Raw genomic sequence first — 27,062 nt, forward strand, 5'->3', positions numbered from 1 at the left:
ATTAATTTGTTAAAAAAATTTTTTTAAATTGACAGCTGACCGCTAACTTTAGTATTATACATTTTTAAAAATTTTTTTTGTAATAATTTTTTTAATAAAAAAAGAATTCTAAAAACTTTCAGATGTCGGCTAACTTAATTTTCATATATTATTCATGAATTGAAAAAAAGAAAATAAGAGAACATGCAGTTGAATAAAAAAAATAGATTTTTTTATAAATTGGCATGACACTTAACAATTTTTTGATTTTTGTTTAAAAAAATAAACTAGGTAAGCATAAAAAAAAAAAAAAATGATTGATGTTTCGTTAATAAACAGGAAATTATGCTTAATTATTTTTATTAAATAATTATCACTTTGTAGTAATGAAATTGACATATTTTATCATTGTATATATAATTGACGAAAAAAGATTACTTATGCTCTTTATTTCTCTTTTTATGTTTCTGTTTATCATCCGGAGCATTTGGATTAGTGCCTTTATAAAATTCCTTAAGTAAATTCATGGCTTCTTCAGCTTTGAGGCCCCCAACGATTTCAACACCAGACTCATAAATGGGAGCGACTTCCAGAACACTTTTGCAGCCCCCAAACCTGTCATTAGTGCATCCATAGGTGATACTCACTACTTTTAGCTGGTGAAGAGCCGCTGCGCACATTATGCAGGGCTCGACAGTCACCACGACGTCGACACTCTTAAAGACATCTTGATACTCCAGACTCCGGTCCTTACAATACTTAATTACCTGGTCAATGCAATTCATTTCCGCGTGACGAGTTGCGTTGTGAGTTTCATTGACGGTGTTACTGCCCGATGCAATAACTTGGTCCTTATAAATAAAAAGACAACCAACTGGAACTTCTCCAGCACGCAGAGAATTTTTTGCTTCTTTGAGCGCTGTCTCCATCCATTTGGACTTGATATCCTCAGTCATTTTTATTTTTTTTTTTCTCTTCAGTTCACGCTCTCGTCGTCAGATTTTACAAAGTATTTAAGTAAATCTAACTCGTCTAAAGTTTTAAGTGCTTTATCGCTCCAATTTTCGTTGGCAGTAGATCTAGGACTTGGATGAGGCATCCAAAAAATCTAAAAGTACAATTATTCATTTAAAGCAAGAATTTAATATTATTTTTATTATCATGTAAAATTTTAGAATAGAAATAAAGTAATTTTATACTTTATTCTATTGATTAATTATAATCACATTAGTAAAAAAAAAATAATTTTAATGACGATTAATATTTTAAAGAGTTTGATCATTTTGAATCAAATAAAATTTACTCAAACCAAAGATAATTTTTTAGTTGAAGATTTTTTTCTTGAATCAAATTAATTTTTTTTATACTCCACAATTTTTAATAACATAATTAGTCGATTAATTAATTAAAAAATTAACTGTGAAAAAGCTATTGAAGATAAGTTAACGAAATTTTCAGCGATTATCGTAAAATATCTATATTTTGACATAAAATTATTTTGCAAATTTTATTTGTTTATTATTATATTTTTATTAACTATTAAATAAACAAATTGAAATTTTAATGATTTCTCAGTACGATAATCGAATTTTTTTTTTTTTTTAGTAATACGCATTATACATTTAAGTTCTTTATTTCGAAATAAAATTCAACTTTTTTAATTAAAAGTACCGAAAATTTTTATTGTTAAAAAAATTGTTGTTAAATTCAAAATTTTCAAAAACTGTTTTGAGGGATGATTTTTAGGTATAACTACTTTTGATAATTATATTTTAATAAGTTTTTTATTATCAAGTGGTATAAGGGGGGTCCACTTGACGTGTTTTGACTCATTATTTAATTATATAATGTTGTATTTTGCCGATTGGTATTTGTACCTAATAAATAAATAAATAAATAATAAAATACTTACTCTAATTGGTAAACCAGCAGTTTTAACAATATTCTTGGCTCTTTGTTCGGCGAATCTTCCAATCCCTACAATTTTTTCAATTTCCAAAAGCTTCAGAACTGCCAGTAGCGTCAAATCACAAATATCTCTCAACTCCTTCAATTTAGAGCCCTGAAACAAAAATTTCAATAAAAAAAAAAAAATAATTACATCCAATGATTATCAAAACTAATCTTAATACTAATCCCAACAAAAAATAAAACAAAAAAAATCTATTTTACAGATTCAAATAACATCAGATTGCCTTTAACTCTGCTGGAGAAATATTCCGACCAGCAGAATCCATCAGAGCCACTGGACAATAGTTCCTCAGAAACGAGTACTGAAAAAAATTATCCGGACTCCCGCAAATACTCTTGAACAAGTTCCAGAATCTCCTGCCACTTATTTCACTCCGATGGCAAGCAAATCCTGTGACTTTTCTGTTTGGCTGCTCCTTCAAAGGTTTCTCTATCAGCCCTGACAACTTGAGCCAATTCACTACCGCGTTTATTTCTCCAAAAGGAATACCAGTCTGCGACATTCCCCACGGGCCGGGGTTCATCGCCAGGAACAGAATTTTCTTGGTCGTGTGACAGTATTTCTGGAGGAAATTCGCGTGGACTGAAATTGCGTAGTCTATCGGGCTGTAGACGTACTCGACAGGCTGGTCAAAGGATATCAGCTCTATCCTCTTCGTCAGTTCATATTCCAGAGCCAGTAATTTGTTGGCGATGTTCGCCGACGCGAAGACGTTGTTGTCGTCTACTAGGTCATCTTCTTGCTGGCTGTCGTAGTTTAGACGCTCAGAGACTTCAGAAACTTCGGGTTCTGATTTTGACAAGGATTTTAAACTAAAATCTAATGGCAATTGATTATTATTATTATTATTGCTATTATTACTACTCTTAAATCGTTTTGCGGATGCTGATTCATACATTTCACTGCACTTTTTATCAGTAAATTATTAAAAATAATTATTTTAATTATTAATCACTGAAAAAAAAAAAAAGTTGATCTTGAAAGTCAATCTTCAATTGACAATTATAAAAAATTAAATATCCTTGATATTTTCTAAAATAAAATAAAGAAAATTATTAAAATTCGTTAAGAATTATTATTTAAAATATTATTATTATTAAAAAAAAATTATTTAAAGCTTTTTATTTGTTTATTTTCAACAAGCGGACAATGACAGTAAACGTAGTAAACATACATCCAGCATCAAACTAAACAGACATTACAATTAATGTACTGACATCAATATCACTTACCCAGGATTACAAATATATGAGATAGAAAAACCTTGGTCCTGCGTAATGGTCCTGGTCATAATCAGACTGATAATATTAATGACAGTATTAACCCTCCGTTGGTTGCCATTTGCGCTCCTTCGCTCCCGAAGATTTTCAATAAGTCGACTCGTGTCTTAAGTTTTACAGAAAATTCGCAACTGTCGCAACCAACTGAAGGTTACCCACGTGGTTATAGTGAGCGCATAAGCGTGTGCTGACAATTCTCCTCCTGTATTTAATTTCTAGAAACGAAACGATAAACACTGGTATTTACATAACCTACAAAGTTACTGATAAAAATAAATATTTCCATTTTGGTGTATTGATAAATATCGATTAATCGAATGAAATTCACTTTTTAATTACTCGCAATTCGCAATTGTCAATTGTACTTTTAGCGATTAGATCACCGGATTGAAATTTTAAGAAGTCACCATGGATAAGGTTAGAATTTTTATTATTTTTTAATTGTATATTATTTTATCATTTTTTACTCATCATTTTTTTTTTGTTATTAATTATTTTGAGTGATAATGAGTAATGTCAGATGTTAGATCATTTTTATAAATAATTAATAACACTCAAGTTGACAGATTTTAAAAATTTTTTCAACAAATTAATTATAAATAAAAAATTTTATTAGAAAATTTCACATGTGAAAATTTTTAGAAGCATTTTTTTATTCTAATTAATTTGTTGAAAAAATTTTTAAAATTGACAGCTGACTGATAACTTCAGTATTATATTAATTAATATATTGCCAAATAATAATCTAACATTCAGTTTTGAAAAAAATTTATTTATTAAAATTAACTTAGCAGATAGTTGATAATTTTAAGAATTTTTGTAACAAATAAATTATGGCAAAAAAAATTGACATTTAGAAATTTTAAAAAACTACAAATGCAATTTTTTTAAAATAATTTTTTGGAGCAAATTTATTTGTTAAAAAAAATTAAAAAATTGTCAAGTGACAGCTAACTTCAATGTCATAATTTATTTTTATAATACTTTATTTTAGTTTTTAATAAACTTAAATAAGATTTAGTATAGTGATTTTTAATTGTAAACTTTTTAATTAAAATATAATTTATACAATTGACAATTTTTTTTTAGAAAAATGAAAAACGGGAAGTTCCTTCGGCGCTGAAGAAAATTTTGGATCTGGACGTCTACATAACTAATGCTTTTGTTAAAAAAGTTGAGAATTTTATGCCCATGAAGCAGCTAAAGATGCACTATCGTACTCTAGAGGTTGTTAATTTGATAAACTCATTTAGGTAACAGGTCAAGTACTAAGATAACTAAATTGGTAAAAATTTATTTCGCAAGTAAATCTGATAATTTTTTAATCACACATCTCAATATCAAATTAAATATTTCTAATGCTAAATTATCTAAATTAAAAGAATTCTGCATTTTTTTCAGAAACTTTATAAAAAAATTTTTTTATTCAATGGCTGGTCTTTTGTTTTTATTTTCATGATAAAAAACGAAAATTTTAAAAATGCAGTTGTCAAAATATTTATAAATTTATGATAAACATCTCTCATTTATTTTATCGTGTTATCAAAAATAAATAATATTTAAAATCAATGTAATTGAGAAGAATATAATCGTTATTCTCTCACATTTTTTTTTCTTTTAATAAAACAAAATATTTTTGAGCAAAATAGTAAAGACAAAAAAAAAATATAATTTATGATTCATATTTTTTTATTATTTATCGAGAAGATAATTTAAATACACAATTTTAATAATTAATAAATTTTTATTTTGATTTATTATTGTTAGATTTCATCTTGGAACGCAATTAATATATTTTACCGAGATGTTTAGCTGCAAGAAGTTCTAACAATCCTAGAAAATTTTTGTCTCAAATTTTTTTACTGATTATTTGACCTGGAGCCTTATATTAATTAATTAATATATATTTATTTATTTATTAATGACTAATTAATTTACAGATAAGTGCGCATACGATTCCGTGGTTGGCGGGATGGTTGGCGTTCATATGGATAATAAGTAGCGAAGATTTGTATCAAATGCAAGTAAACTTGTTCATAGGCCTTCTGATAGACATAGTCAACGTAGCCATTATAAAAGCCGCTACGAGAAGACGAAGACCATCAAAAAATGATGATCCGTTTGAAATGGGCCCAGATAAGTACTCATTTCCATCAGGCCACGCTTCGAGAGTAGCATTTTTAACATATTTCTTCATCAACCTGTGGCCTGTTTCCATTATGTTCGTACCCTCGCTGCTGGCTTGGTCTACTGCAGTCTGTCTCTCACGAGTTCTGTTAAAAAGACACTACATCTTGGATGTTCTCGGTGGTGTGTGTCTTGGAATTTTCCAAGGAATTTTTATCAGTTTAATTTATTTAGAGCGAGACACTTGTATCAGCTTGATTTCCTGGCTAACCGATGAAAAACTAGAAGGAGGTGAATTCCATGTTTAATATTCTGTGATTGGGCGCATCGAGATGAACTATATTTTTTAATAAGGTAAATTCAAGTCAATCAGAAGTATTTTATACATTGAATACGGAAATATATAATTTAATAAGTTGTATATCCATATAAAATACTAAATATTCACATATTAAAAATATATTTAATTATATTGTTAAACCAAATTAAAAGAAAAGACTTAATATTTTATGTCAACATGGAAAAGTTTATTTTTAAGGACTTGAGTTTAATAATTGTATTTTTAACAGTTTTTTTTTTAGTGTACCTACATCTGTAGAAGTATTTTTTGATCAATTATTTAAAGCGACGCATGGTGTTTGAATTATTTTTATTAGCGTGTTGACTTATATAAATAAAGTATAATTTAAAATAAATTATTCATCATTTTAATTACTATTTTTTGATAATAGGTTTAGGTTTAGATTTAAATTTATTTATTTTTATGCCAAGGAAAAATTGCCGAATGGCAAAATTAGATTACTAAAAAAATAGTTTAAGACTTTGAGTTAACTGAAGTACATTAAATAAGCATGACATTAATATAATACATATGAATCATTTTTTTTTTTTGGTATTGGTCAGTAATGAGTAGTTAATAATTTACAAATTAATAATTAATAAACAATAATGAATATTTAAAATTTAAAAATTTATAACAATTTATAATTGCACAAATTAACACTAAATAATCCTAATATTATAAACATTTTAGTCACCTAATATAGAGTTGATTCAGAAACTTGTATCTAAGATTTAAGAAATAAATCAGAAAATTCAAAGATTAAAGCTTATATATCTAAATTAAATAAATAATAATACAATTTATTTTTAAAAATTACAATACTACTTGCAAATACAATTTCCGGTGGTAGCTCTTCCCATAACCGAATTGATGTAACTACAAATGAATATTCAAAAGAAGTTGTTACAAATTTCGACATTTTGAATAGGTGGTATCATTTGACCAATTGTTTACTCATCCTCCAAATTTATATTTAAAGTACTAAGAAAGAAAGTTTTTAATTTAAATCTAAGCTAAGTCGAACAGCTAGCTAATTAGCTTGGCTAACTTTTTTAGTCAGCTTAACCGGCTAAATTGTACAGCCCTAGAATATATCGTTTTTATTTTTATAAAAATTGAACATTTTGGTTTTTTTTTTTTTTTTAATTTTATTTGAAAATTCAAAATTTATGATTTTAGGTGTTTTTAAATGAAATGATGACGATACTATTTTTCCGGTTATTGAAATATTTTTTTTTCTTAAAAAGCAATAAAAATAGAATAAATTTAAAAAAAATTCAGAATATCATAGTTTGAAAATTTTTTAAATGGTAAATTTTTTAACTTAAAAAAAAAAACAAAAAACGTGTCTTTTAAAATGCCTAATTTCTCAACTACTACCTTTGAGCATTCCTTCGTAGTTTCTGCGATCCGAATTTGGAGGGAATTACCATTTGAAGTCACAAATTCACTTAGCTTAAATACTTTTAAAACTAGTACTTTTGAATTCTTCATGAAGTGTGAACGAGACAATGAATCTTAATTTCAAACTTTTAAACGAGACAATGAATCCAAATCTTTCAAATCTTTGATATTTATTTACACATTTCTGTTATATGAGTTTATCACTCTAGATCATCTTAGATTATCATCTTATAAAATTCTTACCACTGAGTTTAACTCTTAAATTTTTAAATGATCAACATTTATACTCAAATTTAAACTTTTCTTCTATTTTTTCTTTATAATTATATTCCAATTTAAAGAAAAACGATTATTTCTTAATATTTAAAATTTTTGAAATTTTAAATCTTTATTAGTCATACGTGTACTTTTATTGTAACTCTTTTGTATACTTTTGCCATCTGGATATTCTGCTTTGGTATTGAAATTAAATAAATAAATAAATAAAATATTTAATTTTCATCATTTTTATCATAAACCCGCCGTGAAAAAGAACAATTTGAAAAAAAAAAAATATTCAAACAGATCAATTTTTTTATTTTTTACACTAAAAAATAGGTGAAGTCCCATTCCTGCATAATTACCAAAAATTTCTTCAATCATCAAATCTAAAATAATTTCTCAGTAAAAAAAAAAAAAAAAACATAATAGTAAAAAAAGTTAATTTAGTTTTTCATAATGTATTTTATTAATAACAAATTATGAATAATGAAAATTTTGACACATAATTATATAATTCTTTAATCGTGTTGTATTGTCATCTCTCTATTCCCTCTGATTGACAAGTATCAAACAATACAAACTAACAATTAGCGTGTTAAAATAGCGTTTTAATACAATTAAACAAAAAAATTTTTTAAAAATGAAATTAATCTTGATTACGCCAAGTCTTTATAGCTGAGACAAAACATAGCTCTTGAATTACTCCTGAAATATTATTTTATTTAATAAAATACAGATAATATAAATAAATGCCATTATATTAAATTTAAAGTGGTTTTGTACTCGATACAATGGTTCTAAATATAAATACACATAATAAATAATTAATTAATTAATTATAATTCTAATGAAGTTATGAAAATCAATAGTTAACAATTGATAAATAATAAATACAATCTAAGCAATATAAGTTTATTTTTAAAAAGATATCTAGCATTTGTGCCCCGTCTAGAGGTGCCTTGTGCTAATGTAAGTAAGTACTAATTAGATAACAAATTAACTGAAAAAAAAATAAAGATTGAATATTAAAAAACAACTATTTAAAGGGGGAACACCAGTGTGACAAAATAAAAAAAGTTTATCGGTGATTTTTGGGAATTTTTTTGACAGGGAAAATGAAAGAATTTGGGGATCGGATTTTTTTTATTTTATTAAGGGTACATTATTAAGATTATTACCCTAAATTTTCATTAAAAAATATTTAATAATTACAAAGTTATTAACAATCTCGTAAAGCTCTAGAAAAAATTTCCCCCTCCATGGTTGGTTTTTTTTTTGTTTTAACCCGGCTAAAAAAATCTTAAAATTATTATTTCATATTTATTTTTGTCTCATGTTTCAAATAAAGAAACTAAAAATAAAAATTTAGAAATAAATAAATATTTAAAATTACAAAGAAATATTTAAAAATAAAATTTTTAATTAAATTCTTTGAAAATCATTTTTTTAATAATAAGAACTAATGAAATTAATATTAAAATTGTGCTTAAAATAAATTTTCAAAATAGTTACAAATTTTTTTAAAATTTAGATTGAATATTTTTTTCTAATTAAATGAATTATTTTTTCTAAATCCCATAAAAAATCCATTCAACATTATCTTGAACCAAACCAAAGAATTTATCTGTAAAAAAAAAAACAATCTTTAAAAACCGAAATTTAAATTTAAATAAAATAAAAATTTTTTTAATTCCGTACGTGCGACGATAACTACATCCTTACTGATTAAAAAGCAATTTGGGTTTTTATTTTCAGATGATCCGTTTTTGAGTTATCGGACAGATGGAGGGGAACATTTTTTTTAGTGCTCTACGGAATTGCTAATAACTTTGTAATAATTAAATATTTTTTAATAAAAATTTAGGATAATAATCTTTAATGTATCCTTAATCAGAACAAAAACAGTTTCACTGTAAAAAAATCGTGCCAAGTCCACGTTCATAAGACTATTAAGAAAAAAAAATTTTATTTCTTTACAAAAAGATATAAAATAAAAAATTAAAAAATCCAAGTAACCGATATGGTTGTATATGATTTTCGAAAATTAAAAAAAAATTTTTGTAAATTTAAAAATTAAAAGAAACAATTTTGGAACGTATTTAGTGTGCGTAGTTACGAAATATTTCACTTTTTATGAAATTCCTAAATTGTATCTACTAGGACACTTAAAAAAAATTGAAGTACACAATAACGCACACCAAGTACGGTCCAAAATTGTTTCTTTTAATTTTTAAATTTACAAAAATTTTTTTAATTTTCGAAAATCATATACAACCATATCGGTTACTTGGATTTTTTAATTTTTTATTTGATATCTTTTGTAAAGAAATAAAATTTTTTTCTTAATAGTCTTATGAACGTGGACTTGGCACGATTTTTTTTTTACAGTGAAACTGTTTTTGTTCGGATTTCAGTTTTTTTGTAATTATAATAAAAATTGACAATTTTAATTTAATACATTTCCGGTGGCAAACTATCCCCTTTAAGCTATAGTTCATGTAAAAGTTATTCTTGCGCCGCCTGGCGTGTGTAATTGCAAGCTGTCAAATATCTTTTTTCACTGTAGTTTTCCATCTATCATAAGATTAGCATGCGTCGTTATATTATTTAGTCTCTGGCCGTCCGCTTTTTACATAAGAAAAAGTTAAAATCTAAAAATCTGGGTCGCTATAGTATGTGCTGATTATTTTTAATAATTTTAAATAGAAATTATAAAGATAATTGATAATAATCAAGTAATACGCGTAATAAAAAGCATGAACTACTATTATAAAATATCATATGAAAAAAATCAAATTAAATTTGAAAAAAAACTTGTAACCTCAAAAAACGATTCTGCTTACGGTATATACACACTCGGTAGTCTGGCTTGAGAACGGAACTTGGCGCCAGATTCTACCGAATCTGTTGATCCTCTAAATTAAAATACATGATAGTCTTGAAGTTAGTCGAAGATCGAAACTCACAAAAAACGGGCCACGATTCATTATTGGTTCAAATGTAGACGCGCGCGCAGCGCGCTATTCAAATTTCTAGTAAAATAAAAAAAATCCGATCCCCAAATTCTTTTATTTTCCTTGTCAAAAAAATTCCCCAAAATCACCTCTTTTTTTTTATCATCACAGTGGCGTTCCTCCTTAAGTATTAATTAATTTAAAAGAGCCAGCACAGCCTGAGTTGACGATATTTATAATCATTAAACAATCAAAATCCATTACCAAAAAATTAACCACCCGATGACAATCATTATTGACTATCTTGCGGTTAATCTTCACATATTTACGAGTTTAGTATTTAACCATTAATCTACTTATTACGTTAATTTCAAGTTTTAGTCCTAAAATCTCGCTGATAAATAAATTAAACAATCTACCAAAGAGGCGAGTGATAGAATTTAAGATCCAAGTGTCCATTTTGATTCCCATTGACTTCCGAAGCACAAGAAGGTGTCGTCTTGATACCCGCTGGAGATTTTTCCTCGGAATGAATGGACATGAAATTCTGAGTTGAGTTTTTCTTGGGCTGAGGAGTTTGCCGACCACTTGGAGCCGCTGATTGAGTCATAGATCGATCAGTAGACCGTGATTTTGAGATAGGACGTGGGTTGGATCCTGAATGGTTCATAGGACGTTCTCTGGGCAGCGACTCATTGCTTGAAGATTGAGTTCCTGGACGTTCATTGGATGCTTGGCTCATTGGAGCTTCATTGGACGACGCTTGGGTCATAGGGCGCTCATTAGACGATGACTGGCTCATAGGACGTTCATCTGAGGTCATTCTTTGAGACATCGGGCGTCTGCTGGGTGTTGTTTGAGGTGTTGGAGGTTCTAATTGCTCGGATTCATAGTAATGACGCACTGGAACGTAAGCTTCTCTTTGCGGTGCTGGTGGGTGATCTATTGGAACTTCACGAACAAATGGCGTACAATGCGGTTCTGCGGCTGGTGTTGGTACAGTTGCTATTTCGTGGTTGCGTTGCTTTTGTTCTAGTTCTGAGTAGAGACTTAACGAACGTGGACGTTCCAATTTTGGTCCTGGTGTTGACGGGAGGTCACTAAAAAATTATTTTGATGACGGTCTCTGTCTTATCAACTTTAAAATCACAATCACTTGTTATTTATAAATCTGTTATTTTATATTGATTAAAAAAAAAAACAATTAAAATTACAATCACAATGAATGGTGCGATAAAAACGGGTTAAAAATAAATAATACTTTTAAAAAACTGAAAAATACGCTTTTTATAGAAAACCAAACTAAAAAATAGAAAATAAATTTCAATTAAGAATAGTGTTAAAAATTTAAATAAATATAATTTAATAATAGTGTGAAAAATGGGACCTGATTCCCTATTGGTCAAAATTAAGGCGCGCGCTATTCAAATTTCCAGTAGTGTTAAAAATATAAATTAATAATAGTGTGAATAAAAAAAAAATTATTTCATTTTAAAAAAAGCGCGGGGTGCTTTTTAAGATATTATCAAAATAATAATCATTCTACTCATATCTGTCAATAAAATATCTATAACTATTGACACCATGCACTCCACGCTTTTTTTAAAATGAAATAATTTTTTTTTTTATTCACACTTTTATTAATTTATATTTATTGAAATTTTTAACACTATTTTTAATTTAAATTTATTTTCTATTTTTTAGTTTGGTTTTCTATAAAAAGCGCGTTTTTTAGTTTTTTGAAACTATTATTTATTTTTTACTTTTTAGTTTGGTTTATTTATAAAAGCGTGATTTTTCAGTTTTTTTTAAACTATTATTTGTTTTGTTGAATTAAAAATTCTAATTGGTGTTCGAAAATTTGTTAATATTAGATAAATCGTCTAAAGATAAGGTTGGAAATTAAAATTCTTGCCTTATTGACTATAGAGAAAAATGATATAAATTAACAAAAATTTTATTTTGCAAATTGAAAAATAAAATAATTTTATCAAATTCGTGTATTGTCATCGGTCCTCGATAAATCTACAAAGTTGGAATGAAATCTGGCCGTTTAAAGTGGGTCAAAATCTTGCCCAAAGGAGTCGGTTACAAAGACACAAACAAACAAATAAACAAACAAACATACAGGTAAAGCTAATAATAAAAAATTAAAAAAAAGCGTGTAAATAAACAAAAACAATTACAATTACAATCACAATGAATGGTGCATTAAAAACGGGTTAAAATTGAATCTTAACAAAATGAAAGCGATGATAATTGGAACAGCGTTTAAATTAGCAAACATGAATCATGTTGATGTATCTAATATTGTAATAAATAACACTGTTCAAATAATTTCAAATCATTTTAAATCATTTCAAATTAGATTTCTTAATCAGGGTAGTAAGCGCAGTTAGAGCATGGAATCGGTTATCTGAATACTGTACGTTGCAGCCTGATTTTCAAACTTTTCGTCAAGCTTGTTATGAGTTCTTGTTGTATGAAAAGAGTGTTTTTTAATGATAGTTGGAGTGAATTTATGATGGAATGTTATAGCTAATGTCATTTATTAATATCTAATTGTATAATATTATTTCGTTTAATATTATTTTATACACTGAAAAATTTTTTTATTTTATTGGAGGACCGCAAGGAATTTCGACTCCATGGCCTTAATAAATAAATAATAATCAGAAAATGCATAAATGGGATTTAACAGGATTTAATAAATAAAAATAAATAAATTGGCAAGAAAAAGCAATTTTAATAATAATAAATAATAAAAAAGCACATTAATGACAACTATAAAATAAAAATCTGTATTTACAAAAATATGAAATAAATAAGCTTAATTCAAACAATACAAATAAAATTTTTTCTTACAATATTTAATATTAAATATATATAAAAAAAAAATAACTACGCTATAATTTATAAATAAAATATATCACTTCTAATTAACAGACATTTAAAGTACGTGAAAAATTTCATCAGCTTCGTATCCCGTCAGTAATGTTGGGCCGAATAATAGAATTTACTTAAACTTTAACAGTTATAAAAATAGTTTAATTCTATTCCGGCAGCAGCAGAATAGACTAAGACGGAGAATAAAAAAAATACGAGTCAGTTGATGTGCGACGTGATACGAGGTAATGAACATTTTAAAACATATATAAAACATATATAAGCCGATGCTTGTGCGCTTAATACGACATGTGGTGTATGCAACATGACTTTACTCGTTTTAATTTTTCATCATCTAATCTGACGTTCATAAGTGCTTTTTATCGTCTCTTACTCACCCGGTACGTTCGGCTGCGTGGCCAAACACTGGGGCATTATGTATTATCTATAAGAAAGCGTTAGTTTTTATTATTTATTAATTACAAGGAAGAATTTTTTTTTTATTTCGTTACTCAACTTATTTCTTCTTTTAAATAATGCTTGATTTTTCTTTCAACAAATTCATTTAATAATTCGAAATAAAAATATTATAACTTTAAAGTATTTAGAAATTCATCAATTAAATTTTTTGTCTATTATAAAAATCTTTTATAAAAAAAAAATGCATGATAAAGTTTTATTTAGTTATTAGTTAATAAAAAATTTCAGGTCTTGATATATAATATGTAATAAGGATCAGGTGAAAAGACCATCAATAAATTTTAACACAATTATTCGTTATACCACGTTTCGTCGGTTTTATTCCGATTTTCTCAGGTATCTAGTTTGACAGACAAATAATTCAAGCATTTAAAAAAAATTAATAGAAAAATAATAATTAATAATTATATTAATTTATTTATACACTGAAAAAAAAATGAACTTGAATCAAGAGTAAAATTCTTGAACCTAAAAAATAATTTTGAAGAAGCTCATTGTCTTGAATCAAGACAAAAAATTCTTAAATCAAATAAAATGTACTTAAAGCAAGTGAAATTTTTTAGTTTAAGAATTTTTTAACTCAAACCAAGAAAATTAAATTCTTCAAAATTATTTACTTTATTCAAGTAAATTTTTTTTTCTGTGTAATTACTGATCATAATTTTTATATTAATTTATTTATAATTTTTATATTATTAATTTTAATTTTAATATTAATTTATTTACAATCAATTTTTTTTTAATAATTGTATTATTTGTCTGTCAAACTAGATACCTGAGAATGTCGGAATAAAATCGACGAAACGTCGTATAACGAATAATTATATTAAAATTTATTGATGGTCTTTTCACCTGATTTTTATTACATCTTATTAGTTAATTTATTGTAAACTAAATTTTGCTTTATTAAATAATGACTTTTGTTCAATTGCACTGTACTTTCTTAAATATTGACATTTTTAAAGAAATAAGTTCATCCCGATGTTACTCTCATGAAGAGCTTTTATTTAAGGGGGTATTCTGGTCTAGAAATTTCAAAAAATCGAAAATTTTTTTTTTTTATATTTTCAAAGTTTAACTATTTAAGAATATGTGTACAAGAGGATTTTTCAAAATTTAAATTATTTTCGGAGATATAAGTATTTTTCTGACCTGGCATCCAAACTTGTTCGGTCGCAACTAATCGAACAAAAGACATTAGGGATTCTCCGTCTACCTGAATCCCTATTCTGAGTAAAACCATTTGTTCCTCCATACAAATATATATATATATATATATATATATATATATATATATATATATATATATATATATATATATAGTTATATGAGAACCTGAGGTGACCCGTATCTGATACATTTAGTATTCACTTGCATCCAGCTGCTAACAGTTGAATTCTAACCTCTGAACCACGTGGACGTATGTGCTGTGAGTTAAATAATAACAGTTAAAAATATTGTTTAAAAATAAAATGGATAGAAAATCTTCCGCGGAAAGGCGTACGCGTCCACATCGTCAGAAGAAAAGGCAATTTCACGGTAATCGATACACGGCACAAGAAGACACCAATTTTACAAGTGCATCAGCAGCAAAACTAAAAAAATCTAATGATGAAGAGGTGATCATTGAAAATAATTACGGCTACTGTGTATTGGAGTTTTTCACGGTTTTCTCGATGATTTCTTCTTTAGTTTTGTGCGCTCAATGTAAAAAGAGATTAAATTTTCACGCACATCTTTTCGTGGATTAGGTTTTAAAATTTCATTACAATGTGGTTGCGATAGTGTTCAATATATACCATCATGTCCATTCGTCGACAAATCCTTTGAAGTAAACCGAAGAATTATTTTTGCTATGCGGCTTTTGGGAGTTGGCAGGGAGGGAATAAATATCTTCTGCAGTATCATGGATATCTGTCAAGGATTATCAATCAGTACATACTACGCTTGCATCAAAAACATCCATTTGGCCGCATGTACAGTTTATAACCTCATTATTTCCAAAGCTGTGAATGAAGAAAAAGAGTTAATATCAGCTAGTGATCCTAATGCTTGTTCTACGGAGTTTACTGTTTCTGGCGATGGGACATGGAAAAAAAGGGGTTTTAATTCTCTATTTGGAGTAACTGCACTTGTAGCAAAAAATTGCAAGAAGGTTGTTGATACTGTTGTCAAATCTAGTTTCTGTCGAGGCTGTAATGTTTGGAAAAATAAAAAATATTCTGATATTGCTGCGTATAACGATTGGTATGAAAGTCATGAAGAATTATGTACAATAAACCATAAAGGAAGTGCAGGCAAAATGGAAGTTGATGCTATTGTCGAAATGTTCTGTCGATCAAATGAAAATCACGGAGTGAAATATGCTAAATACATTGGAGATGGTGACACTAAAACATTCAAGGGTATTCTCGATATGGATCCTTACGATGGTAACCCATTTGTCCAAAAAAAAACCCGATGTTTAGGTTCAGAAACGCAGAATAATAATGAGTCTCTGAACTCTCTGATTTGGACTTTCGCTCCGAAACACATTCATTCTGGACTTCATATTATCGAGATAGCGACATTTATTAGCGTTTGTATTTTCAATGAAGGCTTTATTCCTATTTTAAAAATGATGGAGCTGATGGGAATAAAAATTGGACCAGAAGCTCATTCATTTGCTGGCAAACGCGACAACGCCCGGATTGACCGCTCCGAAACACGAGCATCAATCGCTTCAAAGGAGGCCAGAACTGCTCGATATGAAGAAAGAAATGCAGAAAATAGTTTCTTTGAAGTCGAGGAAGGTCCAATGTATGAGGCAGGAATGGCAGATTAAATCAATGTAAGTTTAAAATATCATTATATGACTTAGACTAGAAAAAATTTTACGCGAAACTTTAAACGCGTTTTTCTCAAAACTGTCTTTTTCGGAACGATGACCACGATTTTTCAGGTTCTACTGGACCGATTTACTTGGAATTTTTATAGTCTTCTTTATTGGCTTGTCTATGGTTGGAACTAGTCCTATCCCCAAATTTTTATTTTAACTATTTTTAAAAAATTCAAAACCGTCAGAAAAAGTGGTCGAAAACAAAATTTTTTTTTAAACAGTCGCCATTTTGTGAAAAATTTTTTTTCAAACTTTTCCCTACTTCCGACCATTGCGACATTATTCTTGATTAATAATCTTTTTTTTTTTTTTTTTTTTTTAGTTTCAGATTACTAGGAGGGTTAAAATCATGGTCATAGTCACGTGGAAATTTTTAAAGAGCCCCCACTCCGTCAGCTTATAATTTTAAAAATTTTGTACTTTTTTTAGTTTTTAATTTTTCTTTGTATTCTTCTAATGTTAACAAACAACTAATAAAAAAATGTATAGTAAAAATATTAATTGTCTTTTTTTTACGACATTTCAAAAATTACCTGAAATTCATGTTTCTAGACCAGAATACCCCCTTAAGTACTCACATGCATTTTTATATATTTTTCATATATACATATATATATATATGAAAAATTGATGTGGGTACTCAAACGAAAGGTCTTGAAGAGTGTAACATCGGGATAAGCTTATATTTTTAAAAATGTCAATAGTTCATGAGATACAAGGTCATTTCTTACTTATGTCTCTAGAGATAGAATATTTTTGAATGCAGCCCAAATACTTATCATCATGAATTTACTATTGGTGAGAATGATATGAAAATTTAAAAAAACACAAACTCAAATCAAGACCTTTGCAATGATACCAAATTTCACCATAAAAATCTATTTTATCGTATAAGTACTCTGGCTACAAAATTTTGCTTATTATCTTAATAATATAGAATTTAATATAGAAAATATTTTGCATTAACTTGTTTATTTAAAAATAAAATGATTAGAAATCTGATTTTATGACTATAAAATTTAATAAAAATTAAAATGTAATGATTCGTTTGACAGACATTTAAAAAATAAACAAGAATAACTAGAGCAATAAAACTAAATAATTATTAAAAATAAAATAAGTAAAAGCATTTAAAAGCAGTTTTCTAGTGAAAGCTTTAGAATAAGCATACTTATTAAAAATGATAATTAACATACATTAGCCATTGAGCAAGGAGGCCTCGCAGCTGCATAACGTCCGTAAGAGCTTCTCGGTGCTCCTGAATGCGCTGAATTTGAATGATTCATCGAGTGACCATTACTGGGAATAAATACCATAGAGATAAATAATTAATTATAAAAATAAATCCTTCAGTATGGTATTAATACTCGTTAAATAATTTAACAAAAAATATATCTAATTACCTTGAAGCAGACGAAGGCTTGCTGTTGTTGTTATTGTTGTTGTTGTTGTTATACGAGTAATCGACGGAGCCTCGCGAAGGTAAGCTATACCTCGTGCTACCAACCTCTTGATTTTCTGTAAATACACAATAATGAATAAATTATGTGAAGCAAGTATTGACACAATTATGCGTGATTGATAATTCAGAATGAAATAAACCAGTGTAAGGTAACGTGAGTGGCTAAGTAGATGCCGTCGTACAAGAGCAATCGATAGTGGTAGCCATCGATGACATTGACCGGATTAAAACATTTTAAAAACTCGGCCGTCTACAGAAAACGCGTCGACCTTCTGTTAGACTTTTAAGGGCCCGAATGCATTTTAATAATACAATAAATTTTATATATACTTACCAGTATCAAAAAAACCCCGGAAAACAACGAATTTATTATTCTGAGGAATAACTTCTTCGAGATCGTAATGGCGCCGAAGAAAACGCAAGAATTTATCCGAGGGTCTGTCGATTGCTAATTTAACTGGCCGAATTCTTTCTTCCTGTAATAAAAAAAAAATTTCATTAATTTTTAAGTAAATTTGTACACAGAAAGAAAAAAAAATCTTAAGGAAGACTGAAAATTTCTTGAATGAAGCTAAAATTTGTTGAACGAAGTTAAATTTTTTTAAGCCAAAAAAATTTCTTCTTGCTCCAAAATAACTTCAGTCTTCCTTATAATTTTCTTGGTTCAAGAAATTTTTTTTTCTGTGTATGTAAATTAAAAATTAACTGTGCGCGTAAATGCGGGAAAAATGAATATATTCACAGTTCATTCACCTATTGCTTATTATCTCTGACGTACTGATCAGCTTTAAAAGTTTACTATACTACACAGTACTTAGAATCGACCTCTCAAGCTAATTAAGATCTTTAACGATCCATCGTTGAACTGGTTTACTTCACGCGAGTAATAATGTATAACTTGTGTGTCATGCATTTGAAAGGGAAACATGTGATAACAATTGTAAATATATAATAAGTTAAGGAGTTTTCATGTTGCCTATTAAGTCAAGTTCAAAAAAAAATATTTATCATAGTTATTTATGAATAAATTTTTACAAATAAGATAACGTTGAAATATACACTGTTCAACTTACTTGTTTTATAAAATTTGTTTTACAAATAATTTGAAATTCTTTTCAATTCAACTGAAGAATTTATAAAAAATTGAGATGAATAATTAAAAATTTATGGTTTGTAAAATTGAGTCTGAAGTTTAAGAATATAACAACAAGCTTCTTTATTTAATACGCTTTTTTTAACTATTACACAGAAAAAAAATTTACTTGAATCAAATAAAAAATTTTGAAGAATTTCATTTTCTTGATTTGAGTTAAAAAATTTTTCTTGGTTCAAGTAAATTTTATTTGATTCAAGAATTTTTTGTCTTGATCCAAGACAATGAAACTCTTCAAAATTATTTTCTTGGTTTAAGAATTTTTTTCTTGATTCAAATTAATTTTTTTTTTCTATGTAGTTTTGCCTGTATGTAACGGAATCTCTGAATGTAATTTCTACCCACTTTAAAGCCTTGGGTTATATTGAAACTTTGCACACTAATTAAAGACCGAAGACAATAAGTTTGAACCATTTTCCTGATCAAAATCGTCAAGAATAGCGATTTTATGTTTACCGGGAAAAGAGCCTGAGAAACAACTATCACATTCAAAGAAGGCACCAGGCGCGCAAATTACCTACTCCCGTCACAGGGAAGTAGTTACAAACTCAATAAATTATAGTTTATAGAACTAAAAAACACAGTTTAATAAAAAAAAAAAACTAAAAGTTAGAAAATAACTCCCAATCAGTTTAAAATAAAAATAGAGCTATTAACACAAAAAGCTTTTTTACAATAAAATGAATTTTTTTTTAATCATTTTATTTTTATTTTAAGATTTAGTTTGGTTTTAATTAAAATTTTAGTTTGGTTTTTGATTAAAGATTTTTTTTTCAGTTTTTTAAATAATTATTCATTGAAAGAACATTTCTTTTTTAATGTAATAATTATTCTGGGTCAAAGTAATTTTTTTTTGTTAACTAATAGAAGAGTTTATTAACTATTAATAAATTTGTTTATTTAAAAATAATTTGTTAATTTATGAAGTATAAAAAAATTTTTTTTAACTATTAACGAATATTAATTCACTGTTAATAAATGATTCCTTAACGATTAATAAATATTAAATACTAGCAACCTTGCACTCACTATGTGCCGTGACTTGTGAACTATAAATAAATAAAATTTTGCTTTATTAAATAATTATTTTTGTTAAATTGCACTGTACTTTGTTAATTATTGGCGTTTTTAAAAATATAAGCTCATCCCGACGTTACACTCATTAAGAGCTTTCATTTGAGTACCCATATGCATTTTGATATATTTTTCATATATACATATATATAATATATATAAATATATGAAAAATTTATGTGGGTACTCAAATGAAAGGTCTCGATGAGTGTAACATCGGGATGAGCTTATATCTTTAAAAATGTCAATAATTCACAAGATACAAGGTGATTTCTTAATTATGTATCTAGAGATAGAGCGTTTTCGAATGCAGCCTAAATACTTATCATAATAAATTGACTATTGGTGAGAATGATATGAAACCTTGAAAAAAACACAAATTCAAATTAAGACCTTTGCAATGACACTAAATTTCACTAAAAAAACAGATTTTATCACATGACTATCCTGGACACAAAATTTTTCTCATTCTCTTGATAATATAGATTAAACAATAAAAAATCCGTTTTTCACAGTTATTAAATATTTAAAAAAAATAAATCTTTTTATCAGTGTGCTAAAATTTCTTTGATAATAAATTAAAAAAATAAAATTCTTATTTTCAAAAAACATTTCTTCTTAACGTGATTTAAATCAGTATCATTCGGATTAAATATCAATTTATAAATGTAAATATAAATATATACTAACAGCCAGCATGAATTCATAGAGGTCTTTTCCAAATCCCATGCGCTGTTTAGACTCATGAACATAAAAATCAAGAATACAACGTGGCTGCAACTGGAAGTACGCACCGGCTTCGTCGAACATGAAAAGGTTTTTCGATCCGGTTTTGAGCAATCCCACGACGCTTCCAAGGCCCCTGTAACGATAGTAAAAATAAGTAAAAAGAAAAACGACAATAGAAGAGTTTAGTTTTAGTATTTATATTATTAAATTTAAAGTATAACATAATGAGCAGTGAGTAGTCAGTAGTAATCACCGGTTAACTATAATTTTATTTTCCCTTGTTTTCTTCAACACAAGTACGTACTTGATTCAACGGTTGGAAAAACTGGGTCGTTTATCGGGTAGTAGTAAATAGATAGTATTTAGTATAATATATAATTTAAATTTTAAAATGCGAGGAAGCTACTGAAAGAAATAGCGAGGTCATAAGTACAATTCGTGTCTTGGCTGGATTCCCAAGTTCTTCAGATGCCTGCAGTCACGATTTAGTCACTTTAGACTTCAAACTTTTTTGTTTGTTTTATTCTATTTTTTATTTTACTATAGACTACTCACTACTCAGTACTCTCGTATTTTTATAAAAACATTCATGACCTCATTTGTCGATAGTCTTCTTACCACCGATCTTATCGATAACACGAGATCGCTTATCTGTAACACGTAATTTTTTTTTGTCGGATCGATTTGTAAGTTTAAATATTTTATTCGTTAAATTAAATATTTATTCATGACCTCAGGGTTAGTTTTTAAGATTTCATTTAATTGGGGTTTCCTAGAAGGGATAAAGTATTAAAATAATCGTTAAATTTAAGTAGATACGACACGAGTATTCAACTGTGATAATTTTTAAATCATAATTCTCATGTATCACGAAATTGGAAAATTTAAAAGTGCTTTAGCTTCGTTCTACCTAAATATTTCAAATGCGAAAACATTAAAATTTAAGAAGCTATATCAACTTATCGCAAAAAGTTATTTTTAGCTAACTTCAATGTTTTTTTTCTTCCAAAAAATCTAAATTATGAAAAACTTTAGTTCTGAAACTTCAACTTCTTGAAACTTTGAATCAAATCATAAAAACATCCTATTTTTTATGAATTTTTTTTTTTTTTAAATAAGGATTTTTAATCAGAAACCCAAAGCAGAATTACAGAACTTTGAAACATTAGTTCTATGTTTCAAGAACAGCGTGTCACCATTCGATATTTTCTGGGTTATATTTGTTCCGGTTACTTTTTCAGGGTTATTGTCTTCAAGTAAGTTACAACATCATATTGTGTACAGAAATAATGTACTTAAATTTCTAGGTAAGGAACAAATTTTATCGCTATAACATCAAAGCTTACTACACAATATTGGATATTATTATAAGAAGAAATTGATTTTGAAAACTTCAATAATTTTTGGTTTTAAATTAATCCTTCACTTTAGATTAAATTGGCCATTTGGTTGTAATGATTAGAAAATACTATAATTTGACACGTAACATTGAGGCTAATGGATTCAGAAAATACTTTTTCAATCAAAGTAAAAATAGTGAGAATAAATCACACTTTCGCATGCAAAAGTGAAGAACAAAATTAAACCTAATCACTCCTAATTGAATGAGGTAAGGCACTCAATCCTTGAAGAGCTTTAAGTAAAAATAAAAATTGACTTTATCAACGAAGTAAATGTAAAATTTAACGGGAATTATTTACAACTGGGGTCCACCCTATTTTGGCCAAATCTAGATAAAAAATTAACATTTTTTAATCTTTTTTTGAATCTGCTTGTTTTTACGGCGCATTTATGATAAAAAATATCGTGAGGAAAAAAAAAATTTCGATAGTTTTTTTTGCTTTCAAAAGTTAAAAAAAATGTTGCCTCTTATGTTTTTGGATAAAATTTCTATTTGATCTTTTTTTTTTTTTATGTTTTTGACAATTACATATAAAAAATAAACAATTAAAAAAAAAACGTTGAATATCATAATTTTCTAAAAAATTTATAAATTTTTTTGAAAATTTGTAAAAATTGTTAAAATTGTGAGTCAACTTTTTTTTTTTTAATTGTTCATTTTTTTATGTATTTTTCAAAAAAAAAAATATTTTAATAAAATCAAAGAGAAATTTCGTTGAAAAAAATTAAAATTGAAATAGTGGATCTCACTTGTAAATAATTATCAATTTGACTTATGAAAATAGTAACAATTTTAATAGAAAAAAAAAAAAATTGCAATTAATTACATAAGAACAAATCTTAAATTTAAGGTCAAAATTTTATAAAAATAAAACTTCTGTAAATTTATCCTAGTACTAATGTTCTTTTGACCTAAAAATATTCTATAACTTTCAGATATAACTGTTGCTCTACAATGAAGTAATATTTACAAACAAAAGAATAATTCACCGTGCCGGATTTACTTGAAATAACGTAACATCAACTCTGAAATGCTTTCTCAGTACGGAAGCACTAAAAGTAAGTTAATACAGCTATAAACACAAAAAAAGTAATTATAATAAGTAATTACTCGTTTCCTGCGCTATCTACCAAGAGATAGACAATGTGGTCGGTATCGCGCAATTTGAGAGCACTTGTTATCGGTTTGCTCAAGCCTTGAGCCATCGCCGATGCTTCACCCATATCATCCAAAATCCTTGAGATCTGTCTTTGCGACTCACTGAAAAAAAAAAAAATTACTTCAGTTCAACAAACTCGGATAAAATCTCAAGATAACACAATTTATACTTTATATAATAACAATAAAGGTATTTTATTAATTGGTAATTATACAATTAAGTTAAATAAAATTAATTAAGAAATAAAATCCGTTATACGTTAGCTAAGTAAACAATAGAGAAATGAATTATTGGGGGAAACGGAGCGTTGTAAATTGTTTGAAAAACTTTCAACGCGGTTGGTAGCTTTCACATAAGGCCAGTAGAACGGAAATTTTAGATTAATGTTTTTTAAAATTGTCTATCATTTTAATCAATCTAAATTCTGAGAGCTACTTGTATTATATTATATTGTATTAAAACTTATCAGACTTGAAATGAAATGTCATGGTACAAAAAAAAAGATTACGTAATTATTGACGTATTAATTTTTCATCTTTATACTTTGTAAGCATTTAATTCTTTAATTATAATTATAATTGTAATTGTAATTTAATTTAACGTTATTATGAACCGTGGTAATTGCGATAATAACAATGCGATTGATGATAAGAAATTATTAGTGACACGAAAAGCTAACAATAAAACATGAGTTATTGACACAGAACTATAATACAATAGTAAATAATTTTATAAAAAAAATATAAGATGTAAACCACGTCGATACTGGATTCGTGTCACCAGTATGTTATGTTATGTGTTAAAGATGCTAATTCATATCTTAGTTATTCAGGCCGATCAATATGTCTATAAACATTATCCAACTATAGCCACATTCTACTTTTTGAAAATTACTCATTCATCAGTTAAGTTTAACAATAAATTTATTTATCACGAACTGTATTAACCAGTTCAGTAAAATACTTCTGCACTTGTGTCGGGCATCGGACTTTAATGAGGCAATAATGACAATAGTAATAATAATAATAATAATAATAATAATAATATGTTATAATAATTAAGGATTTGTGATTACAATAGATGAGAATAAATAAAAAAAAGAAAGGATGTAGGAAACAACACAACGTTCGTCATGCTTGGTCGATCGAAAAGTCTCGTCGTTTATTCCGCTACTTGGTGTGGATCTTTATTGTATATAATATATATGTATAAACTGATGTAAGTGTGATTCACCTGACGCCGGTGAATTGTTTATTTTATTTAATATCTAATTGGATAGAATTAGATACAACAGGAAAATATCTAGCTTTTTGTTTTATTTCTATATATATATATATATATATATATATATATATATATATATATATATATATATATATATATATATATATCAATGTGGAGGTCGGATCGATGGCGATCGCATCGACTGCTTATGGTTTTTGTTGTTTAGTTGAATACTAAATTTGTTGGAAATTTAGATAATTATAAGACTGATGGAGATGTGATTTACATGGAAAAATTAAATCTAAGTAACTTAGTATTCAAAATATAGAATTGTAAATAGGAAGTATTCATTTGAATTTAGTTGTTTTGAATTTGAATTTATAATTGGTAATAAAAAATGACAAGTTTCATGTTTCAAATAAAGAAACTAAAAATAAAAAAATAAATATTTAAAAATAAAATTTTTAATTAAATTCTTTTAAAATCATTTTTTTAAATAAAAAGAATTAATGAAATAAATGTTAAAATTATGCTTGAAATAAATTTTCAAAATATTTATAAATTTTTTGAAAATTTAGATTGAATATTTTTTTAAAATTAAATTATTTATTTTTGCTAAATCCTTTAAAAAAATCTATTCAACATTCTTTAAAACCAAACCAAAGAGTTTCTCTGTAAAAAAAAAACAAACTTTAAAAACCGCAAGTAGCAAGTGTAGCCAGTGTTTAATTTATGCCCGACGCCCGACTTGTATATTATACAATTGAATATACAATGAAGATGCATGTACTTTAACATTTTTAATATTTTTAACTTCCCACAGTCTCGCGACACGTCTTGTTCGCCCACAACCGCAATAAATGTCTTTAAAGGAGTGTCTACACCTTCTACTGATGATTATGACGCTAAAATCTTCTGTTCAATACCTCTTTCATACTACTATTTTATACTTTCAATCTACAACATAAGAAACAAATCAATTAGCTATTACAATTATAATTATTGTCATAATTACACCTAATTAATAATTATTAACAACAAAAATAATAATAATGATAATGATGATTTTATCAATAATCGCCCAAGATAGTGAAAGTTCCCAGGACTTGTAATTGAACCGTAACCTTGATCCCTTTCTCTCTTTTCACTTACAATAAAATCACGATAAGGAAATTTATTTCTTCCCATCTATACTTAACAAATAAATATATGAATAAATGTATAAATTACTTATATTCTCGTCGATCACCACGAAAATCTTCAGGTATTAGTGTATGAGTGACCTTGTTGATCTTTCTCGGTAATAGTCTATTTACGTTGAACTTGAAATCCATCTTTATGACGTTTACTAATTTCCTTGTTAGTGTCAATAGCTTCAGCCAAGTTCACTATCACTTTTTAAATAAAAACAAAATGAAAAAAAATGATGTATTATTAATTAACATTAATTAATTGATTTATTAAGTAATATAATATAAATAAAATAACTAACCTTAATAGCAGCAAATCACGTGAGCATATAAAATTATAACTTAGAACATAATAATTCAAATGTCGTAGGGCGATATTAAAATAACGATAATAAAACTCGGATATTTTGAAAAACAATTTGCGTTTATTAACTTCCGCATAGAGGTAAGGGGAAATCACTCAATTAAATCTGGCTGCATGAGACAACAAGCATCAGACGTCAGATCGATGGTAGGTTTTATTGATATCGATGTTAATGTTTCTTTGTTATTTTTGATGCGTAATATGCAACAAAAGTAATTGTGGGAAAACACTTAACTGCAATTGTAACAATTAAATAAAGTTAGCTGAACTGAAAGACGCTGGTATGGAGAAAATGAGCACAAGGGTGTGGAACAGCCCTCGAGATGCTGCCTCGGAGATTGCGTACTGGAATTTCGCGAGAGATTTTCGTGAGAGCACTGCGGTTGCGCGTTCGGAAAATTTTTCTCACTTTTTGAATTCGCGAACACACGGGGTTGATTGTTCGATGTTTTAACAGTAATTACGCAGAAATGTGGATATGACAGCGCTCGCCGCCAGACTGTTTTATTTTTACGAAGGTCGCGCGCCATACTGCGTAATCATAAGTGCGCAAGTTTGTCCCCTCTATGAGATGTTTTTAATTTTTTAAAATTGTTTTGACTGTTCTAGACTGTAGATGTCGCATTGTTATGGACGGGAATTGGTTTTCTGCAGTACCGAGAATCTACTTACTGGGATATCTGCTGATAAATAAATAATAGTTTAAAAAAAACTAAAAAACACGCTTTTTATAGAAAACCA

General features: G+C 27.3%; 5 protein-coding genes across 7 annotated transcripts; 2 read left to right on the plus strand and 3 right to left on the minus strand.

Annotated features, from left to right (window-relative positions):
• Positions 1–302: 302 nt before the first annotated feature.
• LOC141529157 (tRNA-specific adenosine deaminase 2) lies at positions 303–1,080 on the minus strand. The gene has a single exon (XM_074245611.1). It carries the CDS (start codon positions 933–935, stop codon positions 414–416), a length of 522 nt encoding a protein of 173 aa, XP_074101712.1. The 5' UTR covers positions 936–1,080; the 3' UTR covers positions 303–413.
• Smug (Single-strand-selective monofunctional uracil-DNA glycosylase) lies at positions 946–3,110 on the minus strand. The gene is made up of 3 exons (XM_074245606.1): positions 2,175–3,110; positions 1,892–2,041; positions 946–1,087 (listed from the first exon to the last, which is right to left on the minus strand). Exons 1-3 carry the CDS (start codon positions 2,847–2,849, stop codon positions 956–958), a joined length of 957 nt encoding a protein of 318 aa, XP_074101707.1. The 5' UTR covers positions 2,850–3,110; the 3' UTR covers positions 946–955.
• Positions 3,111–3,188: 78 nt separating this feature from the next.
• Positions 3,189–7,565, plus strand: LOC141529156 (polyisoprenoid diphosphate/phosphate phosphohydrolase PLPP6). 2 transcript variants are annotated; one of them, XM_074245610.1, is made up of 4 exons: positions 3,189–3,648; positions 4,321–4,458; positions 5,172–5,712; positions 5,928–7,565. In XM_074245610.1, exons 1-3 carry the CDS (start codon positions 3,640–3,642, stop codon positions 5,664–5,666), a joined length of 642 nt encoding a protein of 213 aa, XP_074101711.1. In that variant the 5' UTR covers positions 3,189–3,639; the 3' UTR covers positions 5,667–5,712; positions 5,928–7,565. The 2 variants fall into 2 exon arrangements, with proteins under 2 accessions (XP_074101711.1, XP_074101710.1); XM_074245609.1 differs by having other exon boundaries at positions 5,172–7,562.
• A 243-nt stretch (positions 7,566–7,808) lies between these two features.
• Positions 7,809–26,860, minus strand: LOC141529149 (alpha-tubulin N-acetyltransferase). 2 transcript variants are annotated; one of them, XM_074245591.1, is made up of 10 exons: positions 26,260–26,860; positions 25,998–26,161; positions 23,495–23,644; positions 20,944–21,115; positions 18,361–18,502; positions 17,968–18,082; positions 17,761–17,863; positions 13,605–13,651; positions 10,740–11,420; positions 7,809–8,071 (listed from the first exon to the last, which is right to left on the minus strand). In XM_074245591.1, the coding sequence occupies exons 2-10, from the start codon at positions 26,099–26,101 to the stop codon at positions 8,023–8,025; spliced, it is 1,563 nt and encodes a 520-aa protein (XP_074101692.1). In that variant the 5' UTR covers positions 26,102–26,161; positions 26,260–26,860; the 3' UTR covers positions 7,809–8,022. The 2 variants fall into 2 exon arrangements, with proteins under 2 accessions (XP_074101692.1, XP_074101695.1); XM_074245594.1 differs by lacking the exon at positions 7,809–8,071 and having other exon boundaries at positions 10,736–11,420.
• LOC141529152 (uncharacterized) lies at positions 15,433–17,754 on the plus strand. The gene is made up of 2 exons (XM_074245605.1): positions 15,433–16,516; positions 16,887–17,754. The coding sequence occupies exon 1, from the start codon at positions 15,542–15,544 to the stop codon at positions 16,508–16,510; it is 969 nt and encodes a 322-aa protein (XP_074101706.1). The 5' UTR covers positions 15,433–15,541; the 3' UTR covers positions 16,511–16,516; positions 16,887–17,754.
• Positions 26,861–27,062: the final 202 nt, after the last annotated feature.

This window comes from Cotesia typhae, unplaced genomic scaffold, assembly GCF_013202065.1.
Source record: "Cotesia typhae breed Kobodo isofemale line unplaced genomic scaffold, CoteBio_Ctyphae contig_44, whole genome shotgun sequence".
Classification (NCBI taxonomy): Eukaryota; Metazoa; Arthropoda; class Insecta; order Hymenoptera; family Braconidae; genus Cotesia; species Cotesia typhae.